The following is a 24,997-nucleotide window of genomic DNA, read 5'->3' as shown; positions in this document are numbered from 1 at the left end:
GCTTGCAGTCTTTGATTGATGATTGTGTTCCCTTGTACAGATAAAGGTGGAACCAGTTGTTCCGGCTCCATCACCGGTTATTCCTCGGCTGACATTAAGAGTGGGTGCAGGCCAAGACAAGATGTAAGTACGAATAAATCCATCTGTGCAGTGTGTGCTTACCACAGTTCATCCTCTGTCACTTATGGGAGCTGCTCTTTTCAATGGGAAACGGTTCAAAATTAAACTGTCCAAGTGGGACCCATCATCTTCCATCATCCCACTGTGTGTCCCACTTCATGTCTTTCTAGGGCATGGATTACAAGACTTCATCTAGACTTGTATGATGCCTCCAGTGACATTTAGTGAGGTTTCTGTAATGGATGGTTATCCCTAGTGTAACCTACAGCCAAGTTTCACAACACTCTTCAGCCAACAGTTGTTTTATGCTTTAAGACATAACAGTTGGAATTCCTTTATCCGCGTCTGTTTTATTATAACTGTTGATGATTATTCATGAGTGTACCTAACGCATTTCAAGTGTTGATTCATTAGCTCACTAATTATTGGGTGCTGTTGTACAAATAATAGTTACTTTGTACTGGAGGAGTGTAAATAGGATGATCCCTATCCTGAGATCATCCAGCATAAACAGGTGGCTGGATAGGCTGGGGAAACAATGCGTCACTGGGCTTTTTCGTCTGGCCCTGTGTTGTATGTGCAGGGTTTCTTTTAGTCAGGTTTTTCATGTTGATTTAATGTTGCAGAGCACACTTTCATGTCTGATGGTAAGCATGAGTGCCAAACAGATCTTTCTATTCCTCACATTAAGTATTGCTAATGCAGTTGTTTCTTTTGTAGAGCCATTATGAGTAAAATCTCCTAATCATTAGTTTTTCTGCCTTAGAGTTAAATGGCATTTTGATGATTATTCTCTTTTCTCTGCTGTCCTGCTGCTCCCCAGTAAGTAACTGTGACTTCTACTGGCTTCAAGCTGCAAAGAACCTTCTGTCATTCCTTGGTTTCTATGCGATACCTATACCCCAGATATCAGGACTTTTTCTTGCTCTTCAACTATTACTGCTTTCTTCCTTTCACATTTACATCATTTGAGTGTGATCTAAAATTTCTGTGCTTCGGGTTGCTGCACAGAGCTCTGGCTTTCTCAGACCAGTTGCCTGTCCTGCTGTGCGTGATTTGAGCATGCATGGCTGGACAGCCTGTCCCTTTAAAGCCCACAAACCCATTTTCCTACTTGAGAAGCTATGGATACTTCTAAACTCCACTTTTTCAAGGACTGTACAGTGTTTATATGAAGATTATTAACTCGTATTTTCAAGGCAGAACTTCTAAATTAAAGTTCTGAAGCCGTATTTTAGCACCAAGGAGTTGACTTTGCTTCCAGAATTTCTCATACACGCACACATTCTGAGAAGGGGCTTCAGATTCTGTCTGTTTTCTACAAATCATGTGGGCCCTGCCAGCCTGTAGTGGGTCAGAGATACTGACATCTTGTTTCATGGCCTTTTGGGAATCTCCCTTCTATTCCTGATTTCTTTTTGCATCTCTAGTGGCACCTTGACCTCCATCTGAGGACCCCGGGTGTTGTGATCCTTGATAAAACACAGTCTAAAGTTTAAACCCAGACATCTGGGTGGGAGGTACTCTAAGCTGACTTAGCTAAAAGTTTCTAGACAAATTAGAGGAGAATTAAACACTGGAGCTGAGATCTTCAGAGTCAGAAGAGTCCTGGAGTCAGCTGGTAGCACATGTAAAGTAGTTGTGCTGCCGCTTTCAGCATAGGAGGGGAACTTTGTCTTCTCCACATGACACTCGTTCTTGAGGTTGCTTTAGGCTGCATAACACCAAACAAGATTTGAGTTATTAGTGTCCATCTCCACTTGCTTTCTGTTTTCCCTTTTCTACCTTAAATATCTCCTCATTGCCCACCATACTGGCACCCAGAAGTTGTTCTGATGTAATGCAGGTTGGAACTTGATAATCTTTAAGGTCCCATCCAACCCAAACCTCTTTATGATTCTAAGATTCTACTGGATGTATCAGCCAGTTGCACCTTCTGACCGATGTCAAACAACAAGTTACAGGTCTTTGTAATAGCTCTTAGGGTTTTTCATAGTTTTGCAAGGCAAAACCTAGGAAGGAATTTGGCATTACACAAGTAAAAACAGTTTGTTCACGTGGCTCTGGGAACTGGTCTGTATTGTGTGCAGATACACGGTGTCTAACGCGACAGAGCTCGCCGTGGAGCTGCCCTGCTCTAAAGAATGCTTTTGCTTTCATCCTCAACAATTAATATTCTGCCTGAACTCAGGGCATATTTTAATTTTCATGTGTTGTGATCATTATGAAAAGGACTGGTGTGGCTCCAAGGCAAAGCATTTACATTAGCCTTGTGTGTGGCTTGGACCTCTGAAGTAATACCAGAAGTCTCTATGACCTCTGTTTAAAGTTATTAGTTGAAAAGACCATAGTAGGATCATCAGCCTTTTAAGTAGCTCATAACAGGCAGAAGGAAAAGCTTTTTGATGTGTTATGTTAAGGGAAAGTTAAACTTATGTTTTGACTGTGTTGGTAATGAAGTGCTGAATATCTTGTTACTATCATATAGAAATGTTGTGTTTCAATTAGCCTATCTCTGGAGTTTACTGGCATGGGATTCTTTGGGGATGCCATGGATCACCATGGAAAGTATAAGGAAAGGTTTTGGGGGTTCATAAAATTTGATGAGTAGAAACTAGATGGAGAAATTAGTTATTTCAATTTCCTCTGTTAGAGAGAAGAGCCATTTGGAAGCATTTAAATACCTGTTCAGCTGGAGGAGGTTGATTGGTTTGGAGGAACTTCATATAAAACAGTGTCTTTAATGGAAATACTTACAGATCTTGATGAGACCACAGAGGTTTTCAGGTGTCTGAAGAAAAAGTGTCAGATTGATGGTGCATGGAATGGAGATTCCTGTCACACCACAAACACAACACAACAGCAACACAAACTGACTAAATAACCCAGCAGTGGTGAGGAAATTGCCTTTGCATTGTACTGAGCAGTTGGGGCTGTTCAACCTGGAGAAGAAGAAGCTCCACAGAGACCTTAGAACACATTTCAGTGCCTAAAGGGGCTCCAAGAGAGCTGGAGAGGGACTTTATATAAGGGCATGGAGTGATAGGACAAGGGGGAATGTCTTCATATTGACAGATGGCAGGGATGGATTAAATCTTGGCAAGAAATTCTTTACTGTGAGGGTGTTGAGGCACTGGCACAGCTTGCCCAGAAAAATGATGGATGCCTCATCCCTGAAAGTGTTCAAGGCCAGATTGGATGGGGCTTTGAGCAACCTGATCTAGTGAAAGGTGTCCCTGCCCATGGCATGGGATTGGAACTCGATGGTCTTTAAGGTCCCTTCCAACCCAATCCAATTTCACTTCTTGGCTCCTCTGCTTGGACCAATATACAAAGTAGTGGTGGCAGTGGCAGAGAAGTGTCTGTCTTTCTTATTTCTGAATATGGAATACTAAAATTTGTATTTCTTCTAGATTGAAAGGGATACGTGCATTTGAGCTTGTCTGGAGTGCAAATGTTCTTATACCACACATCAGTTGAAAAGAAACAACTGTTAATAATGTTGGCTTAATAGACATGAAAATATGCTATTGGTGGAGGATGGATGAACCAATATTGGAAAAACTGTTCTACTTAAGAGGTTTTTTGCAAGTGTTTTAACTGCACAGTAAAACAAGAAGAAAGTAGATTATTATCAAAGCATTTCCATCTTAGTTGTAAACAATTACAGCAATACTTGCATGGATGCCACATTAGAAGAAATTTACTGGATTCCATTCTAATGCAATTAGAGCTAATTTTGTTCTTTAAATGAATAAAAGGTCAGCTAGTAAATCTAGTTTATCTCAAGTCCAGGCTTCAATAAATTGTTTTATTTAATTTGTTGTAAAAGATCTTATCCTTAATGGGCCTTGCTCTTATTGGTTTGCTTGGGTTCTAAAATATTTATGACCACCTTTTTAGATATGATTTGAATGATATGTTGGAAGAGTTTTTCACTGGGGGTTTTTTGCCATTCCAGTGTTATCAAGGTAGATTGCTAACTGAGTTAGTATAGGAAGGAACTAGAGATGCTATCTTTTTTCAAAACAAAACAAACAAAACAAAACAGCTAGTATAGACTTCTAAATTTTAAATGAACTGCAAATGATGAGTAGAATTTAGTACTTTTATTCAATTGCATCTTTGTTTCTTTTTGTCTAGTTACTTTTCCTAAGCACTGTCATTTTTCATACACATAAGTATTTTAAAATCATATCTATTGATGAGGTGTTGGTATTCCAGCTTCTACTACAGTTGACATAAACTTCATCCAAAGTACATGCCATAATTTGTAGTACTTTAGATATTTTTCTACATTTAAATACATTCTTTTAAAAAATACATGGCTGCTGACAGTAATGCCAGACCACAAAGCAGAGTGCTGCTCACTGGGGGCTGTTTCAGGGTTCCTGTGCCTCAAAAGCAGGAAGTCCTTTTTTTTGTGAAATCAGCTCTCCAGATTTACATTAAAATTTCAGACTTTTGCTCCTGACTTGTACCATAGGTTTGACATCAGCAGGAAACATGGAAACCAGACAGGAGAAGGGGAAAGACAGGTATTTTCACAGTGTTTACCTTGTAAGCCTGACCTGCTGCTCTCATGAAGTTGCCCCTTGTCTCCTATATTTTTAAAAGAGCAGATATGTGACTTTTTCCAAAAACAAATCACACACTTGGATATGTATGTGTATGTGTCTATAAAAAAGTATATCAAACAACCTGTGGATTGTAAAATAAAATCCTAAAGGGATTAAGGGATAGAAAAAAATTTGTTATTCAGATATTTAATTGATTCCACTAAAGCTTTTTATTGCTTGGTAGGATATTATCAGTCCAAGGCCAACTTATTTTCATGTGGAGGCTCACTCAGCTTCAAGATACCCTCATGACAAAGTCTCCAGCACAGCCAGCTGACATCCTCTGTAGGGAATCTCAAAACCAAGTGGCAAGGTAGACCAGGTTTATCTGTGACCATAGATGTGACCTCTCTGTGTAATATCAGTGACCTAGAAGCATATATTTGGGACTAAGAGGACAGGGGAGCCTGCACTTCTGGTTTATTACATGAGTTCCTCTGATTATCTGTGAACTCCTACCACAATAAGGAGCATATACTTAAGTTTTCAAAACAGCCTGTGTCTGAAAAAGTGAAAGCCTGAAAGGAAAAGCAGCTGGAGAACATCTAATTGAAGCTCTAATGCTGCCCTAAGCACAGATGGACATGGTTTGGGTCGTAGAACCACAGAATCATGTATTGGCTTGGGCTGGAAGGGTCCTTGAAGACCATCCCATTCCAATCCCGTCATGGGCAGGGACACCTTCCACTGGTTCTCCAAGCCCCATCCAGCACTTCAACACTTCCAGGGATGGGGCAGCCACAGCTTCTCTGGGCAACCTGTGCCAGGGCCTGCCCACCTTCACAGGGAAGAATTTTTTCCCAATATCCAGCCTCACCCTGCCCTCGTTTAGTGCTATTTGCTCAAGAATTTATTATTTTAAGTGCAACACAGTTGGGTAGCAGAATTGCAGGGAAACAGTTCTTCATTCATATTTTTTCAATCCTTAAAACTTTATTATCTAACATACAGCATGCAGAGTGCCAGCAAGTCTATCATAGGGAAGTGTTCTCCAAAAAACAGATGCCTTAATGATGGATCATCTGTTTGCAACAAGCTTAATTTATGAAAGAGTTGAGTTACAAACTCTCCAGGGATTGAATTTTTCTGGAAAAACTACATACACATATAATACAATCAGACTTGAAAAAGGTCCTGACACCAAGGGTGGAGAGAAGAAGAAGGAGGTATTAGCAAATACATTGATATACCTTTTATTGACCTGGTTGAAGGCAATAAATTAGGCAAAGACTCTGTTGGTGTTCCCCAAAGCTTTCTGGGCGTCTGTAGTTGCTGCTGTAATATAAATATGTATATTTTTAAAAACTGCTCAACTCTGTATGAGTTGTGGAAGAAAGTTGGATATCCCTGCAAGTTTCAATTAAACTGGAATTCTGCCCTGTGTAGTTTCCATGAATGCATCTGATTTTTATGGTATCATCTTTGGTGGATATTCAGGAGCTTTAAATTTTAATAAGATTGTTCTTATACAGGTAAATCAGAGGGTGTGAGGAAACTTGTGAGCTTTGGGTGCTATTTAGTGAAGTGCTACTCAGACTTCAATAATTTAGGTTGCTGTCTTCATACTGTTTGCCCACAAGAGCTGAATAATGGGGTTCATTAGGCTCCCTGTGTCGGCACATCCAAATTGTTTGCCTCCAGCCTTGGCTCCTAAGTGTGGCTGGGGAGGAAAGGTTTGGCTTTTTATTGACTTGTCAAGCCAAGGTTTGCATTACCAGCCAAGTAGCTCGTGACCCATTCCATTTATTTCACTGTTTTGTGGTGGGGAAACAGGTAAAGGAATCCTGCTGGAAGCCCCTCCTTCCACACGTTCCCATGAATAAGGGCAGTGTTCGGAGCAGTTAAGGCACAGTGACCAAATCCTTGGAAAGACGTAATGCAAGCACAGCATGGGGCCATTGTGGGACACAGCTGTGGGCGGTGTTGGTTACCCTGCGAGAGGCTGCTTATTCAACAGAGAGCTCTGGAGGAGAACTTATTGTGGAATTAAAGAGGAGGAGGAGGGGAAAAAAGTGATACTTCAGGGAGAAAAACGAAGAAGGGTAAACCACTGTTTGGGAGAATTAAACAATGGAGTCCGGGCAGTAAAAGTCTGTGTTTATTGCAGTGCTAATGGGCATCCCAATTATTTTAGCAGAGAAGGACTGTGTTAACTGTGTGTTGACAGAGCTAGTGCTCTGGGTGTCAGTCCAAGTTTCACTGTGGAACAGCATGTGGTGGTGAAATCATTTTTGATATGATCGATAGACCACCTAAGTGAGGAGGCAGAGTAATGAAAAATGATCTTGCTCCTCTCCAAGGTGTGCTGAAGGAATTCCAGTGATCTTTATGGTTTTCATCAATCTTTGTGTGTGTATTTATAGACATACCAGCATTTTTCTGTTCTGTAGTCTTAAATTATAGGAGCTGGAGGACTGATTTTTGATGTCTTTTTAAATGCTGAGTGTACTTTAATGAAGATACTGTCTCAGGTATGATTCATATCCCTTTCCCAATTGTTCTTTTTTAGTGTAACATAGTGGCCCCAATCTTCCACTAAAATCCCCATGTGTGGTCCTGTATCCATCCAAAAGGCCCTTTCACTTTGGTGGAGGTTCCCCAGCCTCTCCCTTGCTGCAGGATTGCAGCTTTTACATAAAAACAAAGGTGGAGAATATCACAGCCCTTTTACCAAACCAAGTAAATGATCATTTTTGTTTATATTTCTAGAGGTGATTTAGCAGAGATTTTTCTTCTTTGAATGTGAATTAGATTTACAACTTCAGATGTAGTCCTTAGCTTTTTTCTTTTTCTTTTTCCTTTATTTTTAATTACTGAAGCCACCTCAGCTAATTATTCATCCTGTTTATGGTAGGTATTAGGCTGTGGCAAATTATTTTCATTTTGCTGCTGGCCACATTGGGGGATGACTCCAAAAGTGAATCCATAAAAAGGCTTGAGTCATTAGAAAACAAAACAACTTACTGTGAGATTCTTTGATTTTGTTGTTTATTGCTCAAGAATAAAAAAAAATTGTCTACTGTGTACTGCAATTAAAAAAAAAATTACTTCAGGCAAGTTTAGACACATGGGGGAATTACTTGTGTAAATGGCCACGAGCAGCTGCCCTTCTGAAGCACAACAGAAACTGGTCAAATATATATGAAAGATTAGAAAGGCAGATGGGTATTTGTTTAAAAAATAGATTTTCCATAGGAGAGAACTGTAAGAGAAAGGTACTGGTTTGTTCTTGCCTTTGACAGAGGTGCTTCTTTTTATTCACTGTCATTGAAGTTTTTCAACAGTGAAGAAACTGTAGACCCAAGGATTTGTGTTACAGTTCCTGGGAGCTGGACATGAACAAGAAGACCATAAAGAAGTAGCTACAAAAGAACAGATGGTCCTACCTGCATTTCGTGCAATTGTCCTGTGAGCAATTGACCTTTAGCTGTACAGAGTCTCCAAGCTCAGGACTGACCATCTTACTTGGTTCTTTCAAAAACATGTCTCAGTAACAAGCTGAAAATTCCAGCTTTAGAGATATTCTAAACCCATGCTGTTATAATTTTCTGGTAATTAGTAAAATTTATATTCTACACGGAATATAAATCCCATCAGAGAGGGTAGATGTGGATTTATGGGCAGTTTCTGGATCATGCAACCCATAACAGTTCCCAAAACAAATGACGATGAAGGGCAGTTTGCAGGGAACACATAAGGGAAAGTTTGCAAAGAGCTCATTGACATAAACATGTTTTACCAGCTTCTGGTTTTGCTGCTGAGAGCTCAGCAGAAGGGGATGACGCCAGGTGGTTTTCACATCGAAGATGTTTGTTATTGATGATAAGAGGGAAAAAAAAAGATGAAAGATACCAAGACGCCACGCTACCAGCTCAGTTTTGTTTTGTCAGACTGGCAGTGAACCATCCAGAGGTGTAAGTCAGAATGGTGAGAAAGAATGGGAGGGAGATTTAGGAATCATCGACAGAAAGGTGCTTGTGGTTGCTGGGAGAAATACTCCAGTGTAACAGATACAGAGGGTGGAGGCCAAGGGCAGAACTCTGTTTCACTTAAAGTAATGGGAAAATAAACAGTAGAAAACCTGTAATTCAATTTTAAGAGTGCAAATGCCCCTGAGCCAAAGGAGTTAGCTCGAAATGTCAGCTGGACTGAAGACCTAATGGATTCAGAAGTGGTGTTTTCTGCCTGTGGGAATGGGGCACTCGTAACAAAATGACTACAGGGTGAATTGTATGAATAACTCCTTCCAAAAGAATGTTGGGAATAAGCATCGTATCTCTAGGAGAAAAGTACTGTTAGCAAAAGTTTAATATGTCCAAGACAGAAGACAGTGTAAGTGAAGTCAAAGTGAATTAAATGTTATGAAGGATGTTGAGCAAACAGGAAAAGAAAGAAAGAAGGACCCTGGGAATGAAGGCAGGGAGAAGATGAAGGATGATGTAGATATGAGCCAAGAACAGAAAGAATAGTTTCCTTCTGATCCTGTGTGCATTCTCTCCTTTACTGAAGATTGGGACAAGATGGGTAACAGCAGCAGGTGGCAGAGGTGGAAATTACCATAATGAATCCTAAAGAAAAATACAGGGACCATTAAACACTGAAATCAGGAGTGGCATAATCTTCTCAAGTTCTAGAAGAGCTGGATTGTGAATTTGCAGGCTCAATGACAAGTAATTTTTAACACATTTATTTTTATTTTTATTTTAAAATGCAATGTTTGTTAAATCTATTTTAATAAAGATTAATTAGCAAAAAATAGAAGTACTGAAGAAAAGAATCAAGGAAAAGTAATCTAGATACCTGGTGACAGCAGTATATGTAAATATAAAGCAAATTTTGGAGGAAGGGTTGTTTAAAGGCTAGGAAGGAGTGGAATAAAACACAAAACAGAAGTAAGCCATACCAAGTTATCAATCTTTGATAAAGTAACTGATTTTCCAGGTTAGCCTAGTCCCACTGGCAGTCCTGGTGAGAGATGGGGCTGGCAAAGGCTGGGTTTTTTCCATGGATCTCGAGTATCTGTTTCCACCACCAGTGCTGAGCTGCTGCCTCCACCTCCCATGGCAGTGAACTGGGAAGCAGTGGCACAGTGAAATTGCTTCCCCTCCAAGGGAAAGTCTCAGCTGCAGAGGAGAAGAGGTGAGACTCTCCTGTGCCTAGCTGGAATAAAGTTGACATCTGTGCTACCATTGGAAGAAGGAGTATTTTCTTCCAGATGAAAAAACGGCAAATTCAAGCTGGATTTCAGGAAAGCATTTAATGCTATCACACAGGACATTCATAGTGAGGTTGGCAAAGTCAGGATTAGCAGAGGAGCTGCTCAGTAGTAGGAACTATCTCAAAAGAAGATAGCAGCTGAGTTTTAAGAGAGCTTGTCTAACCTTGAATATGCTCAAGGATGTATTTCAGGACTGGTTTGATCTAATAATTTCATTCAAAATTTTGTCACAGAAGAAGGTAGAACACAGATCCTTTTTGTTGACAGTAAGATTAAAGGACCATGTGACTACAAATGAGGATCTGGTGATTGTCTGGAAAGAACTGGATCCCCTTGAATAGAAGGGGAAAATTGTATTTAATTCAGTAAATTAAAATTTTCAATTAAGGCCTTGCATTTGAAATATACCAACAGAAGCTTCATCCAGAAGCACAGAGCTGATTTGTGTGTCACTGCAGGAGGTGTTAAGTGGGTGAGGGATCATTAGTTGGTCACAGAATGACAGAGTTGCCAATGTGGTTCAAGTGTGACCGTGGGACACATTGCAAGAGATTTTAGCAGAGAGTGGAAGTGTCCTATGAGAACCTGTGGATACTTCTGAGATACCGTGTTTGATTCTAAGGCAGCTTGTGTTCAGGAAGGATGAATTAGGCTGAAAGAGTTGGGCCTGTTCAGCCTCGAGAAGAGACAGCTAAGAGGGTACCTTCTCAAGTGCCTGTCAGTATCTAAAAGGAGGGGTCAGAGGACGGACCAGGCTCTGCTCAGTGGTGCTGAGCAATAGGACAAGAGGCAATGGGCAGAAACTGATGCCCAGGAGGTTCCACCTGAACATGAGGAAGAACTTTACTGTGCAGTGACCAAGTACTAAACATGTTGACCAGAGGGAGTGTGGAGTCTCCTTAACTGGAGACAGTCAAGAACCATCCAGACACAATCCTGTGCCAGGTGCTCTGGGATGACCCTGCTTGAGCAGGGAGGTTGGACCAAATAACCCACTGAGGTCCCTTCCAGCTTGACCCATTCTGTGATTATGTGAATTGGGAAGAGCAGGTGCAGAGTGGGGCTTGGAGCACTGTTAGGGACAACACATTGGAGTCTGTTAGGAGAAGAGAGCAACTTTGTGTGTTTAGTCTAGTATGTGAAGAGGGTTATGATTGCTGGCTACAAATACCTCAGGCAAGTAAACATTTTGGAGGGAGAAAGCAATGTAAGCTAAAGAACAATGTTGGCACAAAAGCAAATGAGACTTACTTGACTATGAATGTAGGCTGGAAATCAGAAAAGGTTGCTGTGACACCAGAGCAGTGAGATTCTGGAACAGGGTGATAGTGGGAACAAAAAGATGAACTGATTTTAAGATGAAACTCAAAAGACTTTGGAATGGGATTAGATGACACAATGCCTGTGAAACCATGAGGCTCATTTGCCCAGGGAGAGATGTTTGTGGGGCTTTGCCTTAGTGATAGAGTAGTAAAATCATAGAATAATTTAAGTTGTAAAAGACATCTAAGAACATCATCTCCAACCATTAACCCAGCACTGTCAAGGCCACCACTAAACCATGTCCTCAGGTGCCCCATCTATATGGTTTTTAAATCTTTCCAGGGAAGGTGACTCCACCACTTCCCTGGACAGCCTGTTCCAGTGCTTTGCAACCCTATTCATAAAGAAATTTTCCCTAATATCTAATCTAAACCTTCCCTGGCACAACTTGAGGCCATTTCCTCTTGTCCTATTGTTTGTTACTTGGGAGAAGAGGCCAGTTCCCACCTGGCTCCACCCTCCTGTCGGGGAGTTGTAGAGAGTCAGAAGGTCCCCCCTGAGCCTCCTTTGCTCCAGGCTGAGCCCCCCCAGCTCCCTCAGCTGCTCCTCATCAGAGTTGAGCTCCATGTGCACCACTGAAGGTCAACATGTTTACCTGGGAGAAGGTTCACAAAAGTGGATGTTGGAGTAAGTGCTGGAAGTTAATTTTCTTTGACAGAGCAGAGTATCAACGTGGCAGGTGATGTTTAGGTGCTGAAGTCTTTGCTTGCAGAATTTTTTGGGGTTCTGCTGGAGGTTTGGTGCATTTTGGCATTCAGACTCACAAGTTGGTCACAGCGTGTACTTGTGGGGCTTCTGTTTGCCAACACAACTTGTTTGCACAGAGTAAAATATTCAGCAGGGCAAAAGGCATAGCAACTAAATTTCCCTTTCTAAAAGTAATGTGGGAATTAGCCTACATTACAGAGCTTAAATTACACTGATTCTCCTCCAGGGTTGGAATAAAATTTTCAAAATCACCTCTAATCTGTGAAGAATCTAAACCATATGGAAATCTTCCTAATTCCCTGAGGTGCTTTTGACACTCTTACCCGTAGGTCTTAGAGCATTTAGGTTTTTTCTGGTGCAACAGTCTCAGTTCCAGGTGTGAGATTTTTCAGTAATAAAATAGTTACACCACTTTCTAGCACCAAGTGATCTATATCAATAAGGGAATATCAAAACTAATAGATAATATGATGATTAATAATCCAAGTGAATTGCACTAGTTTTAATTATGTCAGTGAAGTTGATGGTATCATTTTCCTATGCACAAAGACCCCTTTAACTCTTGGTCCTTGCTTAAAAATGAGTCATGGGTTTACAAAAGAATTAAGACTTTTCAAATATTATTTTTTTTTCCTTTGGTCCAAGAAACAGTTTCTCTGGAGCTCTGCCTCTGAGAAACAAAGATTACTGTGATTTTTTTTACTAGACCTTTTGAAGTACTGATACATCATTTTTTTGGAGCTCATCACCCATAGCAATCGTTCAGCCCTGTGGCTCATATCCTATTTTTGAAAAGCCATTTCCTTTCGGTGCACTTGTCTTTTCCCTGTGTGTTTCTATGAAGGAGTCAATGGGGCTTTCAGCTGTAAGGATCAGAATGAAATCAAATAAATTACTTTCAAAGATAGGAAACCATTTCACACCTTGGAGCTTCATTTTGCTCCAGATGTAGCATGTTACAGCTCATGCCACTTAGAGCCAATTATAAACCAGCTGACCTGTCCTGACACTTCAAATCTTGGTAGAATTTGCACTTTTCCTGCAAGGAGACATGTGGTTTTCATCCTGTTTGGGTTCAGACATGTCACTGTAAATGGGATGATTTCCCTGGAGTGATGATTAAAATGGGTTTTTATTCTCTCTACCAGTATGAGTAGAGGTATTAGGTTAAACTCTTGAAACAGAAAAACTTCACTGAATTTTTCTTCCTTCCCCTCAGTGTAGTGTTGGACATAGTTTTAAACCAGTAGATAAGCACTAATTCTTTACTCTGGGGGTGGGGAGGCACTGCCCAAAGAAGCTGTGGCTGCCCCATCCCTGGAAGTGTTCAAGGCCAAGTTGGATGGCGTTTTGACCAACCTAGTCTGGTGGAAGCTGTCCCTGCCCATGGCAGGGTGTTAGAACTGGATGATTTTTAAGGTCCCTTCCAACCCAAGCCATTTTATTATTCTCTGATCTAACTCTTCAACAGAGACTTGGATATTTCACACTCTTGTGTGTCACCTTAGTCTTGGCCCAGCGCAGTCTCGATGTAATTGAGTAGAATCGGCAATGAAAGATATCACTGAGTTCTCATACTGGGTTGAAATGCTGTTTGCACTGGAACCAATCGGGAGGAACTAAAATATCTTAAAAACACTTTTGTCAGGAAGCTTCACACTCTGCCCTTTAACAAAAAGGTTATAAGAAACTAACACAGAAAAAAGTATTCTTCATTGTAATCACGGTATTTGAGGATTTCTCTATCTTTCTGTCCTTCCACTTTAAATTTCACATCCCTTAGTCTTTTTCCCTTTATTTTTTTATGTTCAGATTTGTTTTCTTGGCTTCTACTGGGCACTTCTGTGACAAATCAATATGTGCATTCAGTGATCAATACACTGAAGTTCTGTGAGCAGTACAGTTCCTGCTGGCATTTAAAAGGAAACCCAAAGTGAATTTAGGTTTGACACAGCCAGTTGTACAGTGTTTACATTAATTCTGGGTTTGTTTTTGTAAAGGGGATGGTAACCTTTAGTTACGATTTGTGGAGGCTCTTATTACCTCATGTATTCCAAAGGTCTTCTCACACCCCATTTTTCCCCAATTTTGATTCAAACCCAACTTTTAATTGACTTTTTATCTTCTAGTGTAGAATGTGCTTGTGCTGCATTGCCAGGCAAACAGCCTGCAGAGATGTGCTGTTCTTGTCTCAGGACTCTGAGTGTGTTGTTGTTGGTTGATGTTCATTTGTGATTGATTTCTAGAAAAAATACTCATCCAGCCTCAGTTTTAGAGTTTTTGGATTGGTGAGAAAGGAGGTGAAAGTTTGTCTTTTATAGGATCGTACATGCAGACCAAGTGATGATTTTGGAAGCTTATGAAAACATCTGGGTAAGAAGGTAACAATAAATGTATGGTGATGTCCCAAGGTAGAGTTTAAATCCTAGCAGGGATTTAAACTGGATTTAGGTACCAGGAGGATCATAGCAAGTGCCGCCTACTTGCAGCGTGCTCTGTGCCTCAATTTTCCTGTCTGTAAAATACAGCTCATAAATCTTGCCATCATTTACATAGTGTTTTGATATCAGATTTCTCTCCAAGTCTGAAGTAACTAATTATTAGTCGTGGGACTGCTATTTCCCTTTGATTTCTCCCCACCTCCATATTGCCATGTGTGCAGCCCCTTCTCCAGGACAGGCTAAACCACCCTCACTCAGATTACTCCATCTCCTCTAATGGTGGAGCACAGAACCATTCATTTCTCCACTCTGGAGTCTAAAGTCTCTGAACTTCATTAGCCCAAGGGAGTGGTAGGCCCAAGCGTGCTCCGAAATGCCGATCTCCTATTTTGATAACTGAGCTCTAAAATCAAGATAAACAAGCTGCCCTATATACTGAACATGTCCTAATTGCACACTCCAAGCAAACCAGCCAATCAATGAGTGTGTGTTGCTCGCTAATGAATATTTGTAGTTTTGAAGGATTTCATGTGGTATTCCTTGCAGCTTCTGCAGTTATTAGCAGAGTGGCTTCGAAGACCCTGTGCTGGAGATGAACCTGGCTTTGGATCAAGAAACTCTGTAATTTAATTTCATATGTTAGCTGGGCATGGTCACTCTTATTCAAATTGTATTAGCTAATCCTTTCAAACTATTTACACTGTGTGCAAAGTTGTATTTAAAACCCTATTAGCTAATACATTTCTTAGTCTAGACCTGGGGAGGGTTGACTCCCTGAAGAACTCATAGCAGTAGTTTGTTTACGTGTAGGAGGTAGAAGAGGGAGATGGGGAAAGAGGGGTAATGATGTTTGAAACCATCCAAATTACTTTTACTGTGCCAAGATTTTGGTGTCTGACCATCTTCTCACTTTTACTCTTGCTAAGAGTTTGTTTATTCAGAGGTGGCTCTCAAGTCATGAGAGTGTCTTTGCAGACTGTGGGAGTATTGGCACCAACCAAGGTCTTGGGCATTCAGATCGGGAAGTAAGGGCTCTCTGTGGGAGAAGCAGAAGGAGGAAGGCACAGAAGAAGTGTCTCAGTTGGATGAGCAGTCTGGCAGGAGCCCCAGGAGCTGCACATTCACTGAACCAGAAACACATCATGAGCCAAAGAGAAGACTTTCATGGTGGGAGATAACAGGGGGTTTTTGGATGTACCCTGACTAATAGGAGAAATAGGCTGTTTTTGATGTGTAGGTTGCTCCCAGGATGGCCTCATAGTAGGACTTCCTTCCTTCTGCAAGTCACAGACAACATAAATTAAGAGTCCTGCACTTTGACTCACAGTCTAGCACCTTACTGTCAGATATAAAGAGCCTGAGCTCCCACATTAGGTACCTGAAGTAATCACTAGGACATCAAGAGGTGTGAATGTCTTCAGTGTTGCTGATGGAAAATCATCTATTGCCTTTTAGATTCTGCTCCATTCTTAAGTTTCTAAACTTCCTTGGTTTTGATTTTCCTCCCCTGGTCAGTCCTAGCAGCTCTTGGAAGGTAGGTGTGATGCTGCAGGTGGAAGTTAGGCAGGAATACCAAACCCATTGCAGTGTTTCCTTTTCCTAAGTGTTTTTACTATAACTTGCCATAGTTCTGATTTCATAGTGCAAGTGGCATATTTTGGGATTAAAAACACCACTATCTCAGCCAAATACTGTATAAATTACTGTATAAATACTATATAAATTATAAAATACTGTATAATTCCAATCCTTCCTCAAATAATGGCTTGGATTATTGACTTGAAATTCAGACAATGTCTCCCCTTGTAGTGATACTGCCTTTAGAGTACCATAAGAGAGTTGCAATAAACTCTGAAGTTGCACATAAAATTCACATTGACAATGGAGCTGAACATTCCTGGTTCTCAGGAGTTGTTGCAATTTGATTTTTGTCTTTCATTGTTTTTTGATTTTAATGGTTTTTCTATTGATTTTTTGCTTCCTTAGGCAATCCTTCTCTCTGGAGTGCCTAACATTTTTTTAAATCACCCTCTTCATACAGTCCCATCACAAATCAATTGCACTCCCACAGTTGCCATTTAAATATAAATAAATTAGTTAAATGATTTACCAAAATGTGGTAAAACAAATAGACCTATCCTGTGTTTTGTTTGAGGGGGTTTTTTGGTTCTGTTTTCTAAAACATCCTTCTCTTTATGTTTCTAACCTAGAGCCTTATAGTAAGGGCTTTTTCTGTCTTGTCTGTTAAATTGCATGCACATCAATAACACTGTGTATCAACACTCATTAATAAACGTTGGGTCCTCTATGTGTCCCCCTTCCTGGGCAAGATTATTCTATACTGTGTATTTACTAGAGCTACATCCTGTCTACTTCAGCTACTCAAGTAAGTAGCAATATTTTATCTGCTGAGTATATAGTGTGCGTCATTTATTTGTCCTGACTAGATCCACTGCTGATTTCATAAACATTTGGGGAAAGAAATACCAAACTAGCAAATATTTGCAGAACCCCCTAATGCAGGATCTTAAGAGGATGATATCGTCTCTCAGTTTGAAGATTAAAATCAGTGCTGTTCACAGCTGATTAACTTTCCTTTCTAATATTTACCACAAATTGGGCTAATGTAATAAAACTTAACGAAACAAGGTTTAGTAAAGCCATAGAGAATATTTATATGACAGCGAGGCACAAGGTGCTTTCAGGCCGTCCTGGCATTCACTGTCATGGCTCTGTGCTTTGTCCTGTAAATGGGTGAGTGTAGCAATGACAGCAGTCCTGGTGTTGGGTTGAAACAGCCTCTTTGGTGACTCCAAGGTGATGTGAATCAGCTGCACTATATTTTCTTTCTGTCTGATCAGTGATCGATTGTTGCTTTCTTTCCCGTCAGCTCTAATGATCCTCATTTTTGGTCCCACAGAGTCATCAGCAAAGTGGTGTCTGTTCCAGAGGCCAAACCTTCCACTCCTGTGACCCGGCCCAAAACACCTCCTCCTGTGCCGTCACCGGTGCCAGCTCCTGTTCATGTCACCCCTCCTCCAGCTCCAGCTCCTCCTCCTCCACCGGCCACTGTCTCTCCAGTCCTGATCCCACCACCCTCTCCCGCCATCTCAGTGGCCGGAGGCTCCAAAGCTCCGGTTCGGAGCGTGGTGACCGAGACCGTCAGTACTTATGTGGTAGGTAACACACACTGCTGTGTTTTGTCCCAGGGCCAGGGACATTCATCTCTGGAATTGTTGAGCTCCTGGGTGACTCATCATCTCCAGCTCATCATTCCTGGACTTGTGATGTTGCTGTCTATTAAGATGCTGTTTATCCAGCCCTTGTTTCCACATACATGTTTTGAGGGGTTAATAATTAAAATGCTACAACTCAGACTGAATTTTTCATTTGTTCCCAATTTCATATTTAAGTTCTAACAAGTCCACTTATATCCCACTTGATATTTTCTGCTAACTGAGCTAGAGAACTTATTTTTGGATGAGGAGGCTTTCAAAAGTGCTGAATTGAAACCTCAAATGTCAAACTCACCATAGATTTTGCTGTCAGTCAGGTAAAGTACAAAGCCCTCATACAACATCAAGAATTTGACTTAGCCCTCATCTGAAATGTGTAGAGTCCACTAATCTCTTTCCTGGTTTCCTCAGCCTACAGAAATTGCAAATGTTTATACATCTCAGAAGTCTGTAGATAGTTCATTAGTCTACACTTCATTAGTGTGTTTGACACATGCTCTGAACTTGGCCTCAGCCTGATAGCATTCTTCATTCTTTTGGAAAAGTCTCCCGTCTAACATGGTATAAGAACTACATTCCCTAAAAGAAAGTGGATATACCTCTGGGTAGGACTAGAATTGCTGTGCTGCTGAGAGTTTCTGCTTTAGATGGAAGATAAAATTAAGTCCTGAGTGTTCCTGATCCTTGCAGAGCAGCAGTAACCATTCACAACTGTAGCAGTGTCGTTACCCTCCCTGTCCTGGCTAAGTTCCAGCTTGGTTGGTGACACCTTGCTTAGCTGCAGTAGGGTAGCAGTTTAAAAATCTCACCATTTAAAACACTTCTAACTTGTTTTTATTACAGTTGTCTGTGCCTTAATTGCAACTTATAGATGATTTTTTTAATTCCTATTTTTATAACGATTCTTAGTGTAAATCTACTCTGCTGTTTCTAATGGAAAAGGTGCTTTTTCTTCTGGGCTTAAACTGCTGTATCATGTTGCTGGTCTCTATTTAAAGAGCTGCTCCATTTCACTCCCGAGTTAGTTACAGCACTGGACGATGTCACACAGGCTGTGCATATCTTCAGGGTGCAGGATATAAATCCTCACCTTTGGTATCACAGGTGAAAACCCAATGTCACTCTCAAATGTTACAGTACTGCCCAGAAGCCTAGAAATTTACTCTGAAAGGGAAACATTTCCTAAATACTTCACTGCATCCCATTTTCTTCAGTAAGCATGAAAAGAAATAGTTTAGAAATTGTGTTAGTTTAAAGAAGGAAAACCTAGATTTTTCCCTAGGTACCTCCAGTGGTAACACTCGTAGCACCTTATGGAGAATTCAGAGGACATGGAGTCTCCAGGTTCTTTCTTTCTTTTCATAGAGCCATGGAATCAGAATGGTTTGGATTGGAAAGAACCTTGAAGATTGGCCAGTTCTAACCCACCTGCCATAGGCAAGGAAACCTTCCACTAGACCAGGGTGCTCAAAACCCTGTCCAACCTGGCCTTGAACACTTCCAGGGATGGGAAGTTCACAACCTCTCTAGATAGCATGTGCCAGTGCCTCACCACCCTTACCAGTAGTAAAGATTTTTTTCCTAATACTCCCCCTTGTCCTATCACTACATGCCCTTGTGAAAATTGAGACTTTACTGCATTAGAATTCAACTGTGTGCACAGGCAGAGACACACCTGATGTGAGACACTTCTAAATCAAAATGGTGAGATGTTGGAGAAGCAAAAAGTGAATTACTATTAGCCTCCTATATGAAGGGATCCCAGGACACAAAGTGTTGACATCATTTTTCCCAGATTGCATGGGAAAGCTCTTCTAGAGATAAGAGTGCCAGTGTGACAAAAGTGCACAACTCCCTTCTGCAGGGGAGGACAGGAGGGTGATTTTATAGTTTAAAAAAGGAAAAGGAAATGCTGTGAGATCTCTGTGTAGGATCAGTACGTGTACTTGGCTCATTAGCTCTCAGTGGTTTGTACTAACACAACATTCAACAATCCCATCCTGTCCCTCCTTCCATGACCCTTGGCTCATTAAGGAATGAGAAGTTATGCAATATTTTTAATATCCTCATTCAGCAGCCCAAGGTCTTGTTTAACAAACAGGCAGAGATTTTGGTGATTATAGATCACCCTGCCCCTCTCCAGCCCCTAACAGCCTGAGATAGGGATTCTGCAGGGAAAAAATTCCTGAAAATCTAAGTTTGGAAAAGTTAGGGTGTCTGTTTTCTAATGGGGTAACATCAAACAGTCTGTCTTACATCTGGCACAGCCAGTGCCCGAAACAGGCAGTACCAGAGCTGGAGTGCCCATGCTGTGGGATGATGTGGGCGCAGCCAGGTGTTCAAGCAGGTTGTAGAGGGCTGTGGCCCAACATTCCACAGCACTCCTTCTCTGCAGCACCATGGCACAGGATCCCCTCCCTCCCCAGCAGAGATATCCCACCAAAATACCTCCAGACCTCTTCACACCGAGCCCAGACACTTCACCTGAGGAGTAGATGCTTCTCTACCATCTTAAAATTACTTTGCAGATGTGAGATTAGATGGTAGATAGGAGTGATTATTGCAATTTATTAGCTTGGAAATTGAGTTCATTTTATGATGTCTACTCCATATCGCTGTTGGGAAGGGGATTGTTTCCTGCTTAGTATTCCTGGGTCTTGTATTTTCAAGTTTTAAACCACAAAAACATTCAGGGCTTTAAGAGGAGTCAGGGAAGAGTGATGTGTTGGTTGCAGCTCTGGTACATTCCTATTGATTTTTCAGGAAGTGGTATAAGATGTGCAGACCACCATGTAGTGGCTTTCTTTTTATTTTTTTTTCACTAAGAACATTTGGGGCTTTTCATCTGCTACTTTTTAATATCATTTTTATAAGCTGTACAGATAGCAAAAAGTTATTGCCTGAGATATGTGTAAATGCACAAAAGCTGAGAACAAAACAGTTTCTGTTTTTGAGATCCAGCGATAATGTGCAAATCTTCATAAAGGAACGATGCAGTCAGGGTAATACCCCAGACATTTTGTACTTTGTGTTGTTAATTGCACTCCTTGAGGTGGATTTTGTGACATTTTGCGTGTATGTTTTTACCAAAGAGCTGTTCAAGAAACCACTGGAAGTTTAAAAACACAAACAATGGGTCTAGCAGGATATAAACATTAAAAAAATGCATAAAGCTCTGAATATGATGAACCCGGTGAGCAGCTGCCTCATACTGTAAATGATCTGCCTTTCTTGTTTCATTTACCCTTTAGTAAATTGTACTGTGACATAAATGTCATAAGGGGAATGGAAAGTTACTCAGTAACAACTTTTTTTATATCCTGATCTTATCAGCTTGTTGGAGTTGAAGACTTTGGCTAATAAGTAATGCAGCAATATATACACACAGTGCTGTATATTTTACATGCATGTAAGACTGTTATCTTATGCAGGAGGCTGCCATGGCTCCTGCTTGCCATTAACAGGGTCGAATTTTAAAAGTACAGACAGAGAAGGAATTGTGTCCTTAAGCCCTGGCTTCTGTATGTGAATGCCCATGCTTAGGTCGGGTGGTGTAACTGGCTTTACTGGTTTACAGGACAACACAGAAAAATACATGATTTTGTCATCATGTACAGTGCAGGAAAATCAATTACGATGTAATGCCGAGCCCTCATGATCAGAGAATTCATAAATGACAGCAGTAGCTGCTGAATGGCTTAGTCAGATAAGCAAGAAACCTTTTATTTTGTTATTTTAATGTCAGTTTTCCTGCCTGCTTCACCCTGAAAATGAGCTAACTTTGCTTTTCTTTGCACCAGATCCGAGACGAGTGGGGTAACCAGATCTGGATCTGTCCTGGCTGTAACAAGCCAGATGATGGCAGTCCAATGATAGGCTGTGATGACTGCGATGATTGGTATCACTGGTAAGTTCCTCTCATCCATCCTACTCTGCCAGTCCCTGGCAGATTGGGGCTATATTATTAAAAACCCTTTTTTTTAAAAGTTCGTGACGTTGGGAATATTTAAATAGCTTTACTGTGTCCAATTTAATAATCTGGAAGATATTTTTATCTCTGTTGCTCTGAAATTTGAAAAAGAAGATTTTAAAGCTGTGAAGAAGAGTTACTTTTTAATTAATGGGCATTGGTGATAACGGTTGTTTTTGAAACTGCTGGGAAATATTGCTGATTCGGGTAATTTTGTGAGAACCACAGGATTATGAGCACAGTGTATACAGATAGACAGTTCAAATTATGAGGCATTGTATGAACAGTAATATAAATGTCAGCTCTTATAAAAGGGTTGGGGCGAATTAATCACTTTTTAGGCATTTTTTTTTAAAGCTACATAAAATCATAAGGGTTTTTGCAGATGTGTTGAAGAAGCATCTGAAATTATTTTAAATCTAGTCTATTACACCTGGAAGTGCACTCATATTTTCTATTACAGTAATGTTTTTTATCTGAGTATCCTTTTAGTATTTCTTTTGTTTCAAAGTAAGAGTTTTTAGGGTTTCGTTCAATCATTATATTCATTAAGATTATGATTATGTAACTGCTATATTAATTTGACAGCCTGTCTGCCACTGAAAAGTTGTATTTTTGTGAGGGTGAGAAACAGATGTGACGTTACTCCACTGAGGTGATACAATATTTTCCTGTCCACAGGCCTTGCGTTGGGCTCACTGCTGCACCCCCAGAAGAAATGCAATGGTTCTGCTCCAAGTGTGCCAGCAAAAGGAAGGATAAAAAACACAAGAAGAGAAAGCACAGGGCACACTGAGGACACCACAGTGAACTGAAGTCCTGTGGTCGCCGCGGCACCTCCTGCCCTGACTCGGTTGCGGGAGGGATCCATCCTGCTCGTGTCCCCCTCACCGGCTGTTGGGGTTGTGTCTCTGGAATGAATCCAGGGCGAGGAGATGCCCTCGCTCAGGGTCTGTTGGGTTCCACAGACCGTCCGAGCCCAGGGGATTGGATGTTGGTACACTCTGATGCTGGTTTTTTCCCCTCCTAAGGGGACTTTGCACAGAGCGCTGTGAAGACTTGGGTGGTTCCTGGTACCGCTCCCGCTCCTGTGTCTCGGCAGCAACACGGATGAATGTTGTAAATACAGATATCTGTCCTATTCCTTCTCGATTGTTATTAAGCCCTCTTGAACCTTTGCAGTAAGGTGCTGAGAGGAGGAGAAAATGTAAATTGCAGTAAGTTGTAAACTGAGACAACCTTCTGGAACGATTTCTGTAGTCTGGAGACAGTTCAGCCTCGACTCCTGCTGAGCCAGATAATCATAATGTGGAAATAAAAAGTGGCTGGTAAATATTTTTGTGACGAGAATATATGAAGCTTTTTTCCTTGATTTTTAGTACTAACATGAAATAAACATGTTCAAGCTTTTGTGATATATCTTCTATTTTTAAAAAGAGAAGTTTCTATTGTGTCAGTTTTTTTCTTCCGTGTGAATTTCTTTCCGTGGACCTGTAATATATTTTATACTTTGATTTTTGGTTGGGGTTGTTTTTTGTTTTTTCTTAGTCTTTGTCAACCTTTTCATTGCTTGTACATTTCATCAGTGTGTAAAAACACTTCCCATTAAAAGATTTTCACACGTGTAAATACCTGATATTTATAAAGTAATTTTTTTTAATTATTTTGTAGGGCTTGAGGATTTTTGTTGTCATTTCCCTGAGAATACAAATCTAGCAGCTACTAAAAGCCCCTGTGACACAGGCCTGTTCTCATGGCTGTAAGGGATTGGCGAGCTCTGCCCCAGCAGTGCATGAACGAGGAGACGGCCAGTACCGTAATTAGGCCTCGATTCAGATACTTAAACATGTGGTAACTTCTTAAGAAGTGAGTAATCCTATTGCCTTCAAGGAGCCTGTTCCCACACTTGGTTATACATATGCTTAAATGCCTTCTGAATTGGGAGCTTAGGCCAGGGGGGCTCTGCCCTTGTGGTGGCAGCTACAGCGTGTTAATCTGTAGCTGGAACAGAGCTTTTTTTAGTTTTTCTTCTTTTTTAATTTTTTTGACAAATGGTAGTGAGTTTGCCAAAAGGACCGTGATCATATTTAGGTGGAGGGCATGCAGATGTGTTCCTCTGCTTTGTCTATCTGCCTTGGAAAGACCAATAAAGTGAATACAAGCCACATTATCCATTGAAAATGCAGGGGGAAACTGCAGAGGAAAAAAAATAAAAGTCAGTATTAGATATTGTAGTACTACGGGTCTCAGAGCTAAATAAGAATAAATCTTGAAGAAGAATTTAGACCTTTTGTTTTCTAATCAATTTTAGATTTTCTTGGTTAATTTGGGGATATTTCTACTTTAAGCCGTGCAGTAAGAACATCTGATGTTGAACAATATGGCCCTTTAACATGTTGTGCAGATATTAAGAATTATTTTTTAAATGCATCTAAATTGATACTAATGAGAGTGAATTAATCGTGTTTTTAAAAGTACCAGTCCAGTTAAGGAAATGAGGCTTTGCTGATAGAACTGTTAAATTGCAAATCAGTGGAGATATGGATGAAATTGGTTTATTAAAAGTGCACTGTTACCTGCTTTGTTCAATGCCACCTCATTTATATTCTGTCCCTACTAATTACCAGTCAAGGAAGTTCTTGGGTTGATTTTTTATTTTTATTTCATTTTGAATTGTTGGATGTTGCAAACCTGATTCTTGTTTATTTCCATGTGTAATGTGCAGACATACGAAATACGCCATCTTTGGTCATTTCTGGTTGCAATAATAAAGAATTAGCTTTTGGTAAGTTGTTTATCCATTTCCTCCTCCTCTCCATGAGTCAGAACTGCTCACATTTAGTCAACTGAATTACTCAGGATGCCATAGGAGGGCTGAACTTGTCCAGTTGGATCAGCTATTTCTGTGCATGCTTGGCCTTGCTGCTGCCAGGTTGGGTTCTTACCCTGGGGTTTGTGATTTTATAAATGACCCCTGTGGCAATAAAACCAAAGCATTATTTTCAGGAGGCTTGTATGGCTGAGGGGATTAGTAACAGGAGAAGGGGCCCTTCACCTCCGGGTCATCGGTTTGAAGCCGGGCTTGGTGCTGAGCCTGCCTCCCCTTTCACTTATGCTGGTGTGTATCAGGAATCAGTGGTATAAATGAATAATCAACTTCCAAAAATAGTTACCCCCTGAGCAGCCATGTGGCATGGACCTTCTTTACAGCCACAATGCTGAGCAAGCCCAGCTCCTTCCCCAGACCTTTGTGTCTGCTGCTATAATTTCACAGATTGGTTTTCTTCTCCATAAGCTTGGTTTATGGAGAGTTAGGGAGCAGTTAGGGCTGCTCCCTTGATTTGCTGATTGATTTTATGGTT

General features: G+C 40.8%; 1 protein-coding gene across 1 annotated transcript in view; it reads left to right on the top strand.

Annotated features, from left to right (window-relative positions):
- TAF3 (TATA-box binding protein associated factor 3) overlaps positions 1-24,430 on the top strand; it is a 118,071-nt gene extending 93,641 nt beyond the window's left edge. The window contains exons 4-7 of the mRNA XM_071552847.1: positions 41-123; positions 17,350-17,605; positions 21,466-21,572; positions 22,317-24,430. Of these exons, the coding sequence (XP_071408948.1) occupies positions 41-123; positions 17,350-17,605; positions 21,466-21,572; positions 22,317-22,431 (561 nt within the window). The 3' untranslated portion in view covers positions 22,432-24,430. The remainder of the gene's footprint in view (positions 1-40; positions 124-17,349; positions 17,606-21,465; positions 21,573-22,316) is intronic.
- Positions 24,431-24,997: the final 567 nt, after the last annotated feature.

This window comes from Pithys albifrons, chromosome 3, assembly GCF_047495875.1.
Source record: "Pithys albifrons albifrons isolate INPA30051 chromosome 3, PitAlb_v1, whole genome shotgun sequence".
Taxonomy (NCBI): Eukaryota; Metazoa; Chordata; class Aves; order Passeriformes; family Thamnophilidae; genus Pithys; species Pithys albifrons.
This window is presented reverse-complemented; position numbering and strand designations above follow the sequence as displayed.